This window comes from Sylvia atricapilla, chromosome 4 (genome assembly GCF_009819655.1).
Source record: "Sylvia atricapilla isolate bSylAtr1 chromosome 4, bSylAtr1.pri, whole genome shotgun sequence".
Classification (NCBI taxonomy): domain Eukaryota; kingdom Metazoa; phylum Chordata; class Aves; order Passeriformes; family Sylviidae; genus Sylvia; species Sylvia atricapilla.
In genome coordinates this window covers 5,208,552-5,225,818 of record NC_089143.1, presented here as the reverse complement: position 1 = coordinate 5,225,818, position 17,267 = coordinate 5,208,552, and the positions used below count along the sequence as shown (strand labels likewise).

General features: G+C 38.0%; 1 protein-coding gene across 3 annotated transcripts in view; it reads left to right on the top strand.

The window, feature by feature from the left end:
• The first annotated feature begins 301 nt into the window (after nt 1–301).
• CRACD (capping protein inhibiting regulator of actin dynamics) overlaps nt 302–17,267 on the top strand; it is a 68,718-nt gene continuing 51,752 nt past the window's right edge. The window contains exons 1-2 of one of the 3 annotated variants that reach the window (XM_066316957.1): nt 302–406; nt 13,797–13,868. In XM_066316957.1, the coding sequence (XP_066173054.1) occupies nt 13,844–13,868 (25 nt within the window). In that variant the 5' untranslated portion in view covers nt 302–406; nt 13,797–13,843. Of the gene's footprint in view, nt 407–10,867; nt 10,883–13,796; nt 13,869–17,267 lie in introns of those variants that run through there. The other 2 variants (XM_066316956.1, XM_066316958.1) reach the window with 2 other exon arrangements.

Genomic DNA, 17,267 nt, shown 5'->3' with positions numbered 1-17,267 from the left:
TTGAATGAAAATCTCAGAGGGAAATCTGAAGCTAATGAAAAATTTCTCAGGTTGCAATATATTTTTTTTTTCTTTCTTTGTCTTTTGTTTTTTTTTTTTTTTTTTCTTTAGACTGCAGACATATCAAACCATTTACAAGAGATGTGGCAGGCAGAAATTGCTCAGCTTATAACCACCCTTTCAAAAGAGTGAAAACACAAAAGCCTCACTCGTGGGTTTGTCTAGAAAAGTTGAACTAAAGTCCTTTCTTTTCCACTCATACCTAGGCAGTCTGGGAGAATGTTAACCACTGGTCCCTAGCAGCATATCCTGACTTCTGATCACTTAGATTAAAGGAAAACACCCATTTCAGAGAGAGTGCAAGACTGCATGAAAATAGAAAATATCACACCCCAACTTAAATAAGGTAAGAAAGGTTTTTCTGCTAATCCTTTAAAAATGGAAGTGGTTATCTTCACTTAACAATTCATTATGCTCAAGGCAGAAGTGAAAATTTAGATAATTGAACACTAAAATATTTATTCAAGCTGTGTATTCTAACTTAGCAAAAAAGAATCTTTTTGTTTAAAAGAGGAAGACTGTAATGCATGTGTTCACGAGCTTAAAACTATTTGTTTTGTAGCTTTTGTGTGTATTGTGGAAAAAAAATTACTGTGAAAACCAGAAAATGTTCTCTTTCATGTCATGCACAGAAGTTTTCCTTAGCCATGCAAAGTGTTACAGTGCAGTTACAAAATGCAACTCTCATTTTGCCAAGACATGCACAGTGTGTTTATAGAATGCTACTGCTAGGAATTAATGCTAAGAAGTAGTACTGCCATTTGTGCTTTTATCAGAACAAATCTGCACTATTTCCCATTCTGCTGGGTTTTGGATTGACTGGTTATTTGTAAAATATTTACAACTCTCTTTCCTTAGATGCTTCAATTCTAAAAAGTATTGGAAGAAGTTAAAACATACTGTACCCTGCATGTTTCCTCTGAAAGTCGAGTGACAGCAGTGGAGGATCTTTTCCATTCAGATTTTCTTTCCCCCCTCTCCTTTTTCTGTTTTTGTTCTGGAGAGAATATTGAAATTCTGAATGATAATTGATAATTTCTTTCTGTAGCAGCCATTCTGTAACCTGGTTCCAGGACAAATGTGTTCATCAAATTTGTGAATGCCCTATTCTACATGACATAACTAAAAATTTTGATTTGGAGTGTATCTGATGTAGAAATGCTGTCTTTGCTTTTGCACAAAGCAGTATCATTCTGCTGGATGAAGCTGTTGTGGTTTTAGAGAATCTGTGCTGTCTAATCCCTTTCACCTTGTAAATTCAAAAGGCTATTAGTTACCTAAAAGCCCTGACTTGTGACTGTCTTGCCAAAATGTATGTTTGGCTGGTGTTTTATGTGGCAAGAGAATAAATGACAAGCGGATATGTTTGACAACTCTTCTGAAATGATCAGCTGAAATACATTGGCTTGCTGCTGAGAAACAAAAGTTCTGTTTTCTTGAGATAGTTACAGTAATTTTGACAGTTTTCTAACATAAAAACCTTCTGCATCTCAGCTGAGAGTTATGAACACATTTGTGATTTACCTGTTTGAGAGATGGGGTCTGTTGATGTATTACAGGCAGGGCATGTTCTTATTTCTTCAAAGCAGAAAGGTGAGGGGTGTGCCACCACCAATGGAAAATGCTCTGTCAGTACAGGATGCTTCCTACCGGCTCTCTCTAAACTCTTATTTCCATGCCATTTGGATATAAAGGTTAAAGATTATGAACTACCTTCTGTTTCCTTTGAATAGACTTAAATTTTGCAAGCAATACAGCCTTTTTCAAATAGCACGTTTTATATTTTGCCCAGAAAGATACAACACCCATTGGATTAAAAGATATATGTTCAAAGAACAGTCTGTGAGGGTGGTCAGGTAAAATAGCATGTCCAAATTGACTAATACGAATTTCATAAATAAAATATGCAGGATATATGTTTCTGTATAGAATTTGCATATAATATTTCTTCCAAGAGATTTAGAGCTACGTTTTTTTTCTAGCAGTGTACCAGTGTTCTTTCATAACCCTCCCACATATCCTGTTGTTAAAATATTCTGCTTTTTACTGCAGAAAAAGTCCAAACATTTTTTAGAAAATAATTTGCAGTTAGTAAAGATTTGGCCTAATCCATGAGATTCTCTGTAAATCATTTGTGGTAGTGCTAGTCAATTTTTGAACAAGATGATTGAAGTCTAATGTTTTGGGCTTTTTTCCTAATGCAGACAAGTGTTTTTCTACTTCGTTCCACCATTTCACATTTTCTAAGCCCAAATGCTTATGGCTTCAGACTCACATTTAATGGTGATCCTATCCAGTTTCTCCAGAAACTTTAGTTTTTCTTTAAGGTATTTCCCATTAAAGTGGAAGAACAGGAAATCCTTGTTCCTTTATATTCTAGTTAAGTTTATTCTGCAATTTCTTGTTTTCCTGATTTTGTGTCTCCTGTTCTTTGTTTGCCCAACTGAGATTTTTTTTTCTTACAACATCTGATGACTGTGGATACATTTGGTTGTGTCCTTTCAGTCACTTCAGAGGAAGTAAAAATTAACAAAGATTTTCTGAAATGAGTCACTGTTCAGTAGCTAGCTATGCAAATAATGTATTTCCTATTTTAATGAAGAAGGGGCTTTGCCAAGAAGACAGAGGCCTTGGTTTAGTCAATGTTATGTTGCATCATGTGTTCATGATTCATTTTCTAGATTTTTAGACTTCTCTTTTGTTATTCTTGCAACGAATTTTAGTAAAAAGCCTTGACATGAAAAGTCCCTTAATTTGTGAACCCTCTACATATTAATGTGAACGAATTGGTTGTCTTCTCAAATTTAAAACCACAAAACCAGCCGGGAAGTCTTTCACTGTAAATGGACTTCATGCTCTTTGCAATTCAGCCTTTGCTGGTTTTTGTGCAGAATGGTGTCATGTCCTTGTTGTAGCCCAGTCAGGGAGTGACCACACACACCTGAGAAATTTGCTTATGCAGTCCATTTGCTCATCTGGTGGCCCTGGCCATGCAGGACTGGGACCTGGGGCAGTGGAACCCAGCTGGATAGCTTTGTCCTCACTCTCCGTGGAAAACTCTAAAACTCTGTGCTCACCTATCAGCCTCATGGCCTTCCCCATGTTGTACTTAGAATCAATGCCTTTGTTGCCTCCATGACCTGAGAAGAACAACCAAGAAGATGGCCTGAGAGCTGCAGCAATCTGAAGTGATGTTCACAGTTCCATGGAAAATATTTTCTGATACTCAATTAATTAGGAAGTTCAGTGTATCACACCATCTGCAGAACATCGCAGCAGGAGTTGGAAACTGGGATGGTTACATCCATCTGCTAATTGTAGTAGGGCAATAATTACAGTAAAAATGCTCAAGATTTTGTTGATCTGAAACCTGTACTGTAAATCTCCAATAATTGTTTCATACAGCATTTGTGGAATTTGCTGGTTGGGTGTACTTCTCTCTGTGACCAACACAAAGGTTTTGGAGGTGACCAGCTTCTGAGTCTAGAAGGAGACTTGATCAGAGTTGAGAGATTGTTGTGGTTTGAAAACAAACCAAGTGAGAGGCTCTAAGTCAGAAATACAATTTAATGAGAAGAAAAGGAAAAAAAAAGCAACAATACAAAAAGGAAAAAAACCTCAAAAAACCACTGACAGAGTCAGAATACAACCTGATCAGGGTGATGGAAGCAGTCCAGGTGAGGTGGTCTTCCTGAAGCAGTAATCTCATAGAAAGATCTGGTAGCACCAGTCATATGAGAATCCAATGGGTGAGGGCTGCTTCTACTGTCCCAAATCCCAGCTTATATCCAGGGGAGAATGCTTGGCTCCTCCCCGTGGGCGGAGCATCTCCCAATGGGATGCTGAGTCATCCAGGAGGTCCTTGATGGCCCATTAAAGAGAGATAACACCCGGAGGGAGTTATCTGTGAGTCATGCACAAGGCATTGATGGGCCATTGACTGAAGATGGTCATAGAATACATCCTAAACTACAACCCAGGACAGAGATCTATGCCTGGTATTTGTCAAGCTGGCAACCAGAAAGGTTTTGGAGGTTGAGAGATTTAGCTTTTTTTAACTATTACTGGCAGGACAACGAGAGGGCAGTAAGTAGATCTGTTGTAATACAGAAAATACAGCTGACCATTTTGGGATTTTCCAGAGAGCCTGGAGAGAGTGAAGCAAAAGGCTCAAGCTCCTTCTGCAGAAATTTCCTCTGAAAGCTAATAACATCATGCTGAAGAGCACGGTTATAGTTGATAACTCCTTTTGAAATAATGGTATGACTGAAAATACACAACAATGAAGGAAAGAAGCTGTCATGTCACGTTTTTCATGTTCATTTATCTTCCCAACGTATAACAGAACTGGTTACCTTTTGCATTTGCTCTGTTCCTCGAGGAAGCTGCCCAGTATGCAAGAATTTGTCTTGATAATTTTGCAATAGTTTTTTCTGCTTTTACTTCTTTTGGATAAGATGGATGGTATATTTATGTTAAAATCAGAGGAATATTTATATTCAGCCTCTAAATTATTCTATACTTTTGAATTTTTGTGCTCAATGCAGAATAAGAGTTTTAGGAAAATGAATATAATATGTTCTAAGGCAAAGCTAATTCTTGTGGTGTGAATGCAATAGTATAGCTTGATTGTAATTAAATCTGTTTCTAGAAAGAAACTTGGTCACCAAATTATAATTGGAATTGAAATTAATTTTTCCTAATTAGATTGACTAGTTCTAAGCAAGATTTCCATGCTCACCAGGAGTATTTTGGAGCAGCTTATATCTTAAAATGGGGTTCAAACTGTGAAACTTGCTGGTTCTTGAGTTTTTTCAGTGTTTTCAGAATTTCTTTTGACAAGCCAATATTTTCACAAGGCCAGGAACCATGTTTGCAAAATTAGGATTAGTCTCTGTTTGGTTGTTATTTTTGTTATCTTGCTGACAACATTGATTCAGGTCTAGTAATTCTGTAGACTACATTGTTTAAATTTCTTCTATGCTGAATTCTGAGAGAATATCAATAAAGAGTAGGAAAAATTTTCTGAGGGCAAAAGGTGGTTTATGCTTCCTCTACTACTTTAAAAACTGGGTGAGTTCAAGGATTCCCTATGGTTATGCTTTTTTTCATTGCTGCTCCTACATTACAGTTTCAAAGTTCAAATTTGCATCTTAAGAGTACTTAGGAATTCAGGTTCGTAGGATTAGGATAGGAAAAATTGACACAAATCCTGACTTGACTTTGCTAATGTGTTATATACGTTTGTGATGTTCTGCCTTAGGCATCTGACAGTGGTTAAATAATTTTAGAAAAGTCAGGAAAAGACACTCACATGCTTAATTTTAATATGATTTAGTGCTTTCTTGAGCTGAAGGCTCACTATAACCCTGGGCTTCAGTGGCTGACTAAGATGGAGAGAAGTTCCTCAGGGAATTCTAAACAGAAAAGAAACCCAAGTGTTTATCAGAGCTAATTATGAAATGTCACGTTAAATGCTGTTATGGCAGTGGTCTGACTATCTGGTCTCTATTCAAGGGCTTAAAATGCCCTGTGACCTTCCTCCACTACATCCAAACAAACCCCTCAGCTGAAATGCAGCTCATAGACTTAGGCAGCTTTTCAAAAGCTTCTTGGAGATCTGTAATGTTGTGAACCTTGTCTCCAAGACAAAGTCCTTCTTCAGCCCCGTTGTCTTTGTCCTTAGGTCAGAAGGGGAGAATTCTCCTGTCATTGCTGGATAATTCAACCCACTGCAGGATCCTACTGAGGTGATTGATTTTTACTGATAAAACCCAGGCTAAAACAATATCACACAGTGCTGCTTTGTGTATTACACCGTTTCTACATTGCATATATTGCTGTCTAAAAGTGAGACTTCTTCCCTAAACAAAAGATTGGTTCTGTAGATGAAGCAAGAGTACAAAAGATATATAACCCATAGGCAGATTTCCCTAGAAAAAGCTCTTCAAGCATTTCCAAACTGTTATTTTAATCTATGTTTCACAGAGGACAAATGCTGTAATTATTAACGATTGCTGTATTTTCAGATCTAGAAGATAGAGTGTGACATTATAATGCTCCTGGGTAACATAGGTAATAAAAGTATATTTTATTGAGCCTATTAATGTAGTTGTTTATTCTCAGGTGAAATTTAGAGTATGGAGAACATGCAACTAGATAATGTAACCTGAAGAAAATAAGCTCTTGAAAATCCTTGTGCTTCTGCAGTATTCAGGTAGCTGATACAGTGCTTATACAATAATACTGTTTAATACTATTAAACTATCTAATATAGTGTTCATGTATGACACTGTTTATTGTGTTAAATAGAAATGCTATTTATAATTAAAGTATTTATTAAATAAGCATTTAACTTATTAGCTTACATTGGTGATCAGAGGAAGGAATTCATACAGTAAGAAGAAAAACATGTCCTGTACAATGTGAATTTCTTATTACAGAGTTCTGCAATTCCTTGGAGGTTTGACTTAGTGGTCCTTATTATGAAGTGCAGCTCTAACTTTCACATGTTAAAGACCTCCAATGTAATGTAATGATGCCGCTACTGCATTTCTAACATTTAAGACACTTGAGTGCCTGATTTAAAGATATGGGGAAATTTACCTTGTGTTTGATTTCAAAATCTCAGTGGTGCTGTAAATGTTGTGCTATACTTCTTATTTCAGCAACATTTGAAAAAAAAAAAAAACACCCAAAAAACAAACCCAAACCAAAAACACCCACAAAAAACATGGCTGCAGCTGAAAGAGATACTAACCAAACGAGGTGCTGGGTGCTGATGATTCAGGTACTGCAAAAATAAACTGGGGTTTTAGTTGTAAATTAAAGAGACAGAACACATTTTCAGTTTATTTACAGAGGAGACATCTTCATTCCTCTTAAATTAATGCAAGGGATCTGCTTATGTCTGAATCTGCTTGTGTCTAAAAAATGTAGATCTGACCAGGCTTGGTCTTGCAGTTCTTTCTCACTGAAAGTGGGTCACCCAGTGTCTTATATAATCTGGAGCATATCTGAACATTTGGGATAGCAAGACTCGAGCATTTGTATAGGAATTTTAAGTTATGGGCTTTTACAGCAGCAATTGATTTAGTGTTTTCTTCCTTTTTTTCCCTTATTTTTTTTCTTTCTTTCCCATTATTTCAAGCTGTATCAACAATCAGCTTAATTCTAGTATTTAAACAAGAGACTGCTAGTAACTGTGTCAAAGAAACAATATGGTATTCAGTTTATCTTGTCTTCCTCTTTTAAGTGTAGAACTGTTAATTTCATTGTATTTCTGAGTACCTTGTTAAGGTGAATGTATCTGCACTTCATGTATGAGTCCAGTTATTTAATACATTCTGTTTAGAAACTTATCAGGATACTGAATCTAAACTTTGTCTGGCAACATGCTGTTTTAGAAAACACTCAGAGATTCCTAATTAACCCTACTCATTTCATTCTTCTATAGCCTCACTTCAAAAATTAAAGTTTAGTACTGAAAGACAAAACTATCTTTAAGGATTCCCAGTGTAATTTTTCATATTCCCAAACTTACTGGAATTCCTCTGCTAAGGTATGAAAACAAAGCTGCAACAAGGAAATCACCAGTGATAGAATATAGGAAGGAATTATGGAAAACTAGATCATTAACAAAATAACTCTTCTAGATTTCAGTTCAGGAAGTTGCTTGAGGGTAAAGGAAACTGAATCCTTCAGCTGGGGTTTTGGTCTCTTAGTTTCAGAAATTGTTAGTGAAAATAATACCAACTATACATTTTATTTCTGCTGAAATCATTGACTAGGCTGCCCTCATGGATACTTGGACTTTTCCAAGGGCACTAGCCCAGCAACTTTAGAGTTTGCATGCCTGATAATACATTTTGAAAGACTGTCTCATGAAAATGAAAGGTAATCCTCATCCTCAATAGCTTAGTTACTTGTAATTCATATAAGTGCATAAGGGAAATTTATAGAGCTTTCATGATGTCTATATGAAATTGTAAATGGAAAAGCCTACAATTCAATCCATTGAGGGACTGTAAGAATATGTATGAATGAAGAGATACTGAACTTTCTTATGGAAACCTTAATGCTGGAAAGCATAAAACATTTTCTAAGAAAACCGAAATGCCTTTTAATCTGTACAGAAATCTAACCTGTGTTGAGAACTAGTTACAGAAGCAGAAGGTAACACTGCTTTCTCTGACTTTAAAGATTTGTAATCTGTCTCAACTAACTAAAAAATAAATGAACAGATCATTCCACAAATGATATTTATCACATGAGTGCAACAGAAAAGAACCGGACTATTCACCTTCCTTAGGACTGCTTGACTGTTGGAGTCAGCAGGGTGTAAAAGCAGTAGAAATTCGGGAAAGAATTTTTGTTTATGTTAAAATAGATAGTTGAGTTAATTATGAAACGGGAGTTGTGATTTTTAGATGTTTCCAGTAAATGCCAGTTTCTCCTTATGTTTTTAAGAAGCTTGGAAGAACTATGCCAATTTCTCCTTATGTTTTGAGACACTTGGAAGAACTATGCAGTGGCAGCTCTTAAAAGTTAAAACACTGCTGAAAGTTTTCCTCATTAAAGTCATCATACATCATGAACCACCAGTTTTCTGCTAGTTTCATGATGGTGACTTCAGAAGTCCCAAAAATCACTAGGCAGTGATTTTAATCTTTATTTAGGATTCATTTGTAGCTAAAATTGGTTAAATTCTCCATGCCTCCTTATTTTCCTCCCGTGTCTCTTCCTTCTGTCAGTCCTTCATCCATTTGCCTTAAAGGCCCAGGATGGATGAGTCAGTGATTCCAATCTGTACTTGCTTAGATACCAACTTCCTTTTAGGGATAGCACTATCATGCTTTATCACAGTAGGTAGTCATGCTTTCTGAACAATTCTGACATCTAGAACTTTCTTTTATTAGATGTACACTGCTGCACTCCACTCTGTATAAAAAAAAAAAAAAAAATTAAAAAAAAAATATATATATATAGCATGGTCTCTGGGTCTGCTTTTTAAAAAATCCAAAACACAAATAACCCAGTTCTTGGCTGCACAGATATCATCAATCCAATGAATAGTCAAACTGTTTTAAGCTTGTGTGGATCCTTCACTTTCTTGTCTACTTCTTGGTTGTTCATTCATCTTTGGCCATTTGAACATGGGTCTCCTCACCTTCCTGCCTCTCCCTGGTCCTCACCTCCTCTGCACAGCCAGGAAATCCTTAACACTGGCACTTCCAGACCTTGTGGTTCTGAATTTTACCTTGTGTGACTTGACAGTTTGGAGGGAAGCTAATAGTATGTCTCTCCCTTGCTAAATAAAGAACAAACTGCAGATATCTGGAATAAGAAAGGCTGAAAAGCCAAAATACCTGCTGAGAAGCAGACCTTTCATGCTGCCATCACAGCAGTACCTGAGTGCTTGAGCAGGCACAAGATGTTTCTGAAGCACCCTAAATGCCATGATTGCTTGATGCTCTGGAGCTGCAACCACGTGTCCAGATTAGAGGTGTCTCTCTTGGAGGATGTGGGGAGGGAGGGAACATTTTTCACCCTTCTTAATTCTCTCTTCATCTGCCAAACCAGGAGAAACCTGGGAGGGGAACACATGAGGATATTGTTCTGTGTTAATTATTTCTTAATTAGCCAAAACACTGAAAATGCATCTGTCTCTTTAAAATGATGTGGTATTTTGTGCTGTGACTACTACCAAATGTGAAGTTATTTGAGTGAACAGAATAACTTCATGTGTGTTGAGGTGTGAGGTGACCTCATTATTCCTAAATCTGTTCCTGTTTTGTAGCACTCTTTATTCAGCTCTACTCTTTCAGCTGCTCAAGTGTTTTTATTTCTGCTCTGGTTGTGTAACAGATTATTTTTTTTTAAATGTCAGAATCATGGCAATGTAAGTCTGTTACTTGAACCAACCTGGTGGAAATTTAGCTGCTCATAGATAAGACAATAATAGAGCAATATTAAACAGGGTTTGTGGTTTAATAAGATAAGAAGCAATACTTACAAGGTTTTACTTTGATGGAAGGATGTTGATTAATGCAAGACATGCTTCATTCCAACTGACACTTCTGGTAAAGACATCTAAAAATTATCATTTTTTTGCCTTTGCTTGCACAAAGTCAGCACTTCAAAGAAGTATTGTGTGGAAAACTCTGACAAGTGGTATATTCCTTGTCTGCCTTCAGAAGGGCGTGTCATGGGGAGTGTTAATAGGCACTCTGCCATCTGTGCTTCCTCCAGGGCAGTGGTGCATTTCTCCAGGTGAGATGCTGCTCCCCTGAACCCTTAATGCCTTTGGTTTTGCTGAGGACTGTGCTCTTGGGGCTGTCCATCTGAAAGAGAGGGCACCTGTCCATTTTCAAGGAAACAAAAGAAGACTTTCTCAAAGCTCCCTTTGGGCTCCAGGCAGCCTTGCTGGTTGTACTTAGTAGAGTTTGTTTGCAGAAGGAGTTTAGATGACTGCATTGCAAATGCCAGGTATTGACAGGTGTTTTATGCTAACTTGAAAGTTTTTCCATTTAGACTTCCAGCATTTAAGGGCCATGTGAGAAACAAGATTCCAACTACGCTGCTTGAGAACTCTCCATCACCTCCTGAGTAGTTCCTGTGGGACGTGTTTCTCTAAATAATGCATCCCACCTTTTGTACCATTAACCACTCATCAGAAACTTCCTGGCTCCAGTGGCTTTTGCCTGGTTTCATTCTCTGCTGCTCTCTCTTGATTTCTTTTACTAGCTTCAATATTCTCTGCTGACTTCAAGCTTTGGAGCGCTTGAGTGAGTTGGTGATCTGTGAGGTTTTTAACAAGCAGGTAAGTTTTCTGATGGTGTGCTTCCTGAGTTAAAGGTTTAGTGCCTATACCAAATCTGTGCTTCTATTAATAACTCCCATATTTGCAATTGTGTATAACAAGGTTTCATAAGTCCCACTGCCTCCATTTTCTGTTGCATTGAAAATAAATCAAGATGAAATTTGAGGTTAACTAAGCTGGAAAGAGGAAGGCGAAAATTTCAGTTTGGCATTGTGCATGACATTGCTACCAATTCAGTGATGTAAATTATTTAATTGCAGTCTGCATAAGATGATGTAAAAGCAAAACACACTCTGTGCCTAAGCTTTTTAGGGTATTTACATGAACTGGAGTTGTCTGGGGAAAAACTAAGACCTTTTAAATGTCCATTGCATTACACTTTTCAGTTATTGTAACCTATTTTCATGTAAGCAAAATTGAAGGAAAATACTTTTACTCTAACTTTGCATTGCTTGATTTTGTCACTTCACCTTTGAATCCTCTTTCATTTAATGTTTTGATGTGTAACAAAACCTTATGTTTCAATTTTCATCTCTGCTGAAAACAAAGAAAGGCTGTGATGCTGGTTGCAGGCAGTTTGGGTGTGACTGAGATAAACCTGATATTAGGAAGTTATAGAGAGAGTGGTTTCTGGCTCTTCATTACCAGATTATCCACCACTTATATTCATACCTGTTGTCTGAGTGATGCTGCGTCTCTGCTGATGGTACAAAAAGTCCTCTGATAACCTTGTGTGATGATTAAACACTGCTAATGGTCCTCAGCTAGGGGGCTGTTTTGTGGTCATTCATGCACCTCCAACTTTGATGCTAGATTAGGTAGTCCCTCTAAGAGAGGTACCTCTTGACACCTTTTCAGTATTGCAATATTCATCTGTTGGTCTCCAAGGTGAATCTTAATCATGGGGTTTGAAGTACAAAGGACCTGAATAATTTCAGAACATGCTCAGGGCAGTGACCACACCTGAGTCCAGAGAGTGCTCAGGTACCTGTGTAGCCTTTCTGATGGTCCCGAGCCCTGCTGTAAACTCTCATGGTCTTAATTAATCCTGGCTTGCTGGCTTGGAGGGATGCTAGATGCAGTGTTGTGCTGTTGGAGGAAGGCTTGAGGGGGCTGAGTGAAGTGATTGATTTGCTGAAGAGAATCTTGGTCTGTCAGCTGTTGGAGTGAAGAAAGTAGCCCTTATACATGGGTCAAAAAGCCATGTATTTTGTCAGACCAGAGCGATTTCATCTTTCCATTGTCCCTTTTTTTTTTAAAGCTCTTTTTAATTAAAAATTAAATTAGGTGAAAGTCATTCTCTTGGCTCCTGAGAATGTATCATTAGTGAAATAAAATGTGTCCCTAAAGAAAGAAGTTGCTGAAGTCATTATTATACATAAATCTTGGTATATCTGCCAAAACAAATCTGTATTATATACCCCAGAGGAGAAAGCAACAGGGAGATATTACTCTGAAGCTCTTTATTTTATCTTCTCTCATTTCCAGTTCAATCCCATTTGTCTGTCTTTAGAGGAATTATTCTGTATGTCCATATTTCGAGTGCTTAGAAAAAAGGGACTGCTAAGCAGCCTTGGATTCTTCAATGTTTCTCTACATACAGTGTTTTTAATTGACACTTTTTAAATTGAGAAATCAGATACTATTAAATGCACTGTGTACAATAGATTAATTGAAATTCCTCTCTGTTGAAGGTTTTATCTAACTTCAAGAGTCTCTGCAATTGATATGAAAATGTCAAGGACTTCTGTTGACATTAGATGACAACCATAAACTTTGGTTTCACATTGAGAAAGCACAGTTTTGTCTAGATCTTAAATTTTATGAGTAACATTTTGGTCTAAACACCTGTGGAATATGAAGGCCTAAGCTTAGCAACTTGTTGCTCGTCTTTGGGTAAAACTTGTAAGACATGGTTTTGAACAATCACCAAGCAAGATTTGAAAAAAGCATCACTAAAACGTTAATTTCATGTAGAGGATTTTACTGCATGATTAGCTACCTGGTTTCCAGGAGATTTGAAAAATCAGATCTCCCATTTCTCTGCCAAACTACAGATCTGGGAACCTAGCTTTCCTGGGTATATTTTCCCTTAAGCCTTGGTTGCTAAGATCTGTTTGTGGAAGACCAGCACCTCTGCAAAAGGAGCTACTGGAGACATGGGAACTCCTATCCACATAAAAGTACTGTAATAGGATTTGGCTCAGCCAGTGTTGACTGGGAACTGCATAATGAAGCCCTTTTAGCATTTATTGAAACCTTTATTGCTTTCTAAGAGGAATTTGCATCATTGTTGCTTCTTTCATGATGAATAATATGGAATGCTTATGCTTGTCTTCCTTTCATGGTACTATGGGATGCTTCAGGAAATACTGATGTTTAGCATAAATTTTCTTGGAAAATGCAGCCTGCATATGTCATGGTAGTCATTGACATTAAACTTCTCTTGTTAAGATAAAAACATGGATAATACAATATCAGGATTTTTTCTTATTGTTTTTAAAAACCACTGCCATTATTCGTAACAGCTATAAAGAGTTGCTTAGTAGTTATACCACATTGGCCTTGGGGGAAAGGTAAGGCTATTTTTGGCTTTGTGGTTGGGGAAGACTGAGCAAAAAGCAGTTGTATAAACTAATGTACCAAATGAAAGGTCAGCTGGGCGGTCTCCTCTATCAATCTGAAACCGTCTTTGCCTGTTGCTAGTTGAAACTTCCTTTGGCATTTTCCACAGGGAAAGTGCTAAATAAGAACGGAGTGCTGAAATACATGTCCAGCTTAATTTGTAAATCTGTTCCTACAAGCTTCCTATCATATTACAATATGTCCTTCAGAGTTCTCTTTAAAATCACAACAAAAATAGCCAAACAGGTCCTTCTCTTTGGTGATTTCATGGCTTCTGTTTCTTCCTCAGAGAAGATCAAGTCTGAAGTTTCTCTGACTTCGTCTGAAATTGTAGGCATGATCAATTTGTTTAAGAAACCTTGTAAGTACTTGGCTGATGGAGCACATGATGTCCTGTCATTCAAAAGCTCACTGTTAAGTTTTTGTGGCTTAGTCTGGGACACTTTCAGCTGGGAGCTGGCTGAGGGGGGAATGTGCTGTGCTTCTTGTTTTTGAGTAGGAGCTGCTGCTAATGTATCTGCTGCTTTTGTCCATTTTTATGGCAGGTAGAATAAACAGTGTATGAGTGAAGCACAGTCAAATTCAAACCAGAGAGATTATTCTGGTAAATGCTCTTGCAGGTAATTCCCTGAGGCATCACTTGGGGGTTTCTGCTCCACTGTGGGAAACTTTATTCCTCTACTTGTATTATGTCAGACACTGTGCTTTACCATAGCTTTTGAAATGGTCCTTTCAACTGATTAAAGTTTAGAACTTATGGATTTAAATTTTTAAATAAATAGAAAAAGACATGCTTTTCTGTGGTCATCTGGATTATTTTTCAAAGTTTTCAAAAAGTTTCTTGTTTTAAAGCTTACTACTGCAGTTTGAATTTTGATAGGTTTTCCTATGTCAGTTCTCAAGCATCTTTCAGTTGTTCTGATACAGACTTAACCTAATTTCATTTTTTATTTTTTTGCATTGGATTTGCAGGGTTTCTTAAGACAAATCCAGAATTTATTTGAGTTAAATGCGAATGGACTGAAGCAGTATTAAGTTTGTACTTATGTGTAAATAGCAAGCATGCTGTCAAGCAATGGTGCTGGATTCATGTAGTGATGTCCTGTTTGCCTCTTTGTTTGGGGGAGTTGGGGAGGGGGAAGTTTGGGGATGAGGGGCCATCCAAAGTGTTTATAATAAACAAGACTTGCTTTTACCGTGAGATGATGGTTAACACTGTAATATGACTAAAGCTTTAGACTGTTTTCAGATTTCCCCATTATATGTCTACTCCAGTTCTGAAGTAAATAGTGTCTGTGTTTCCACTGGACTGCATGACACTCTTGCATGAGCTTGTGGTACTCAAAAGGCTTTAAGAGGGGAAAAGACTCTCACTTGGTCACCAAGTGCCCTTCAGAGCAAGGCATGAAACTCCCCTGTCAGTGACAGTCAGATCCAATGTTCTCCCAGGAAAAGAAAGGAGAAAGAAAGGAATGTACAAAAAGTCTTTACTTCTCAACAAGTTATTTAATCAGCTCCAATTACAGATTTAAATGATGGAAGTAGTAAGAAGACTTACTTTGCATGTACTATTGAGGAATTCATGTAGGAAGAAGAGACACAAGTGTTTGAAATACCTGGCTAGCTCTCTGTTGTCATCTGTTCATAATTCACATGGCTCTTTCATTTCTGTTTTGTTGAGAAAAAGAGAGTAGGCTTGACACAAAGAAGCTCTTAACTTCCTTTGTAAAGGAGTGGGAGTGCAGCGTGTCCATTCAGTACAAAGAAAAGAATTTACTTTTGTGAAGTTTTCAGACTTTTTTAGTTTTCTTTTTGTAGGCTGCTTCACCAGTGGACTGTGGGAAGGAAACTTTCTCATGTGGCTTTTACACTTGTGTTAGCTAGTATTAGTTAAGCCATAACTGAGCTGTGAATTCCAGGCCCAGATTTCCCCAGAATTTGGTGCCTGCTTTTATAGGGAATCACTTGCTCTACAGTTACCACCAAATAAAATGGTGCATTGCTGTCTTGCCTTATACTGGATTTGTGGTAGATCTCTGTATAGTACTACCATAGAAGCTTCAAAAACCCTGGCAGACAGCTGTAGGGCATGAGTCTGATACAATGTCATTGTGACACTTCTCTGAAAGTTGCTGTTCTAGGAAACCTTTGCCTATAACCACTGCCTTGTGTAATTGAAAAAGGATTAGCTAAATTACATACAGTTTCTCTGAGGGTACTTGTGTTTCATGGATGGGATTAAAAGCAGAAAGGTAGAGGATATATACAGTTTACCAGCCTTCCAGCTGAAGTGAGTGATGACATTTCTGCATGCTTTGGTGGTCTTGTTCACTGAACCTGCTTCCCTGCTAGGGCTTTATTCTGTCTTTGTTTTAGGTCCCTTTTCTATCCTGGTATGTGCAATAGTTTCTGAACTCCCACTCAACAAATTTAACCTGGGTAAAGAGCAAGTTTTGAAAATATTATGCAATTAAAATCTTGCTGGTAATATCTTACCTGGGATGTTTATTTATTTCTGTTTCCCTGAGAAGGATGCATTTCACAAAGACGTAAGTATGACTTACCTTACTCCTGCATAAGTATTAGCAGAAATCTAAAAGATGAGAATGTGAACACAGCTGATTTATATATTCAAAAGCCCTCTACTTAAGGTAATAATACTTTCTGTAGCTTGAACATGAAGTCTTAATAGCTCATGGGTGGAGACAGGCACTAATCGTCTCACCTGGTCATTTGTAGTGAAGGCATTCATTATTTTTGTCTTTAAATATTTCTTTCAGACAAACTGGAATGCATGGTCTGCCTGCCTGTCCCCGTGGGTCAGGACTGAATTGCAAATTACTCCTTTGCTGCTGAGCAGACTGGCTGCTGTTGGAAATGTGACACTCAGCTATGTGGAATTCTTGTCTGTACCAGCCTTGCCATGTCTGCATTCATTTTTCCTAAATTACCAAACAACTTACGCTTAATGAGTTGCAACTGATTAATATCTCTTGCTTTGCTATACCCGTAAAATTATACTTCCAGTAAAATGCTTCATGAACTAATTAGACATGTCAACCCAGCTGACTTTTGTCCTCCTGTTTACTGGTTTCTTATTAGATAGTGAGATTAAAATCTCGTTGTCTTACTCCGAAGATGCAATCTCTTCATGTTCTTCTCACATGACAGACTACATTTAATTCTTCTTCTGGAAGGCTGTTTCCCTAAATGAGGTGTCCTCTTTAACCTGTTGAGCAGAGTGCCTGTCCCATTTCACAATTTAGCCTAAAGCAGGGATGACCAGCTGCTCTGTGGCTGCACTTGCCCCAGCTGATGACTCCAGTGCTGGAGGATAATAAGAGGCTGACACTGCTTGGGAGATCCTGCAGAACAGGCACAAACAAACCTTACCAGTCTGGTGGCATGGTCCAGGAGGGCAGGGCAGGGAGACACAGCTGTGCACAGTGAGGTCAGGTCCTCAACACTTACCAGCTATGGCATGGAGCCCATTCCAGCAGAGGAGAGCAAAGTCCTGATTTGGCACAGCTGCCTTGGAAGCTGTGCCCCTGCCTGTCAACACCTTGAGGGGCTTACAGCCATATTGTATTTCCCCTCTGTGGATCTTGGAACAAAAACTGATTTCTGTAAAAGAAACAAAGCAAAGTAAGCCCCCTTCCCCCTCCAGTCTGGGCTGGTTTTGGTAGAGGCCAAGGAATGCTGGTGATGCCTCTGTGTGTGTTCCCCAGGACAGAGATGTTCAGAGCTGCTCCTTGGGATC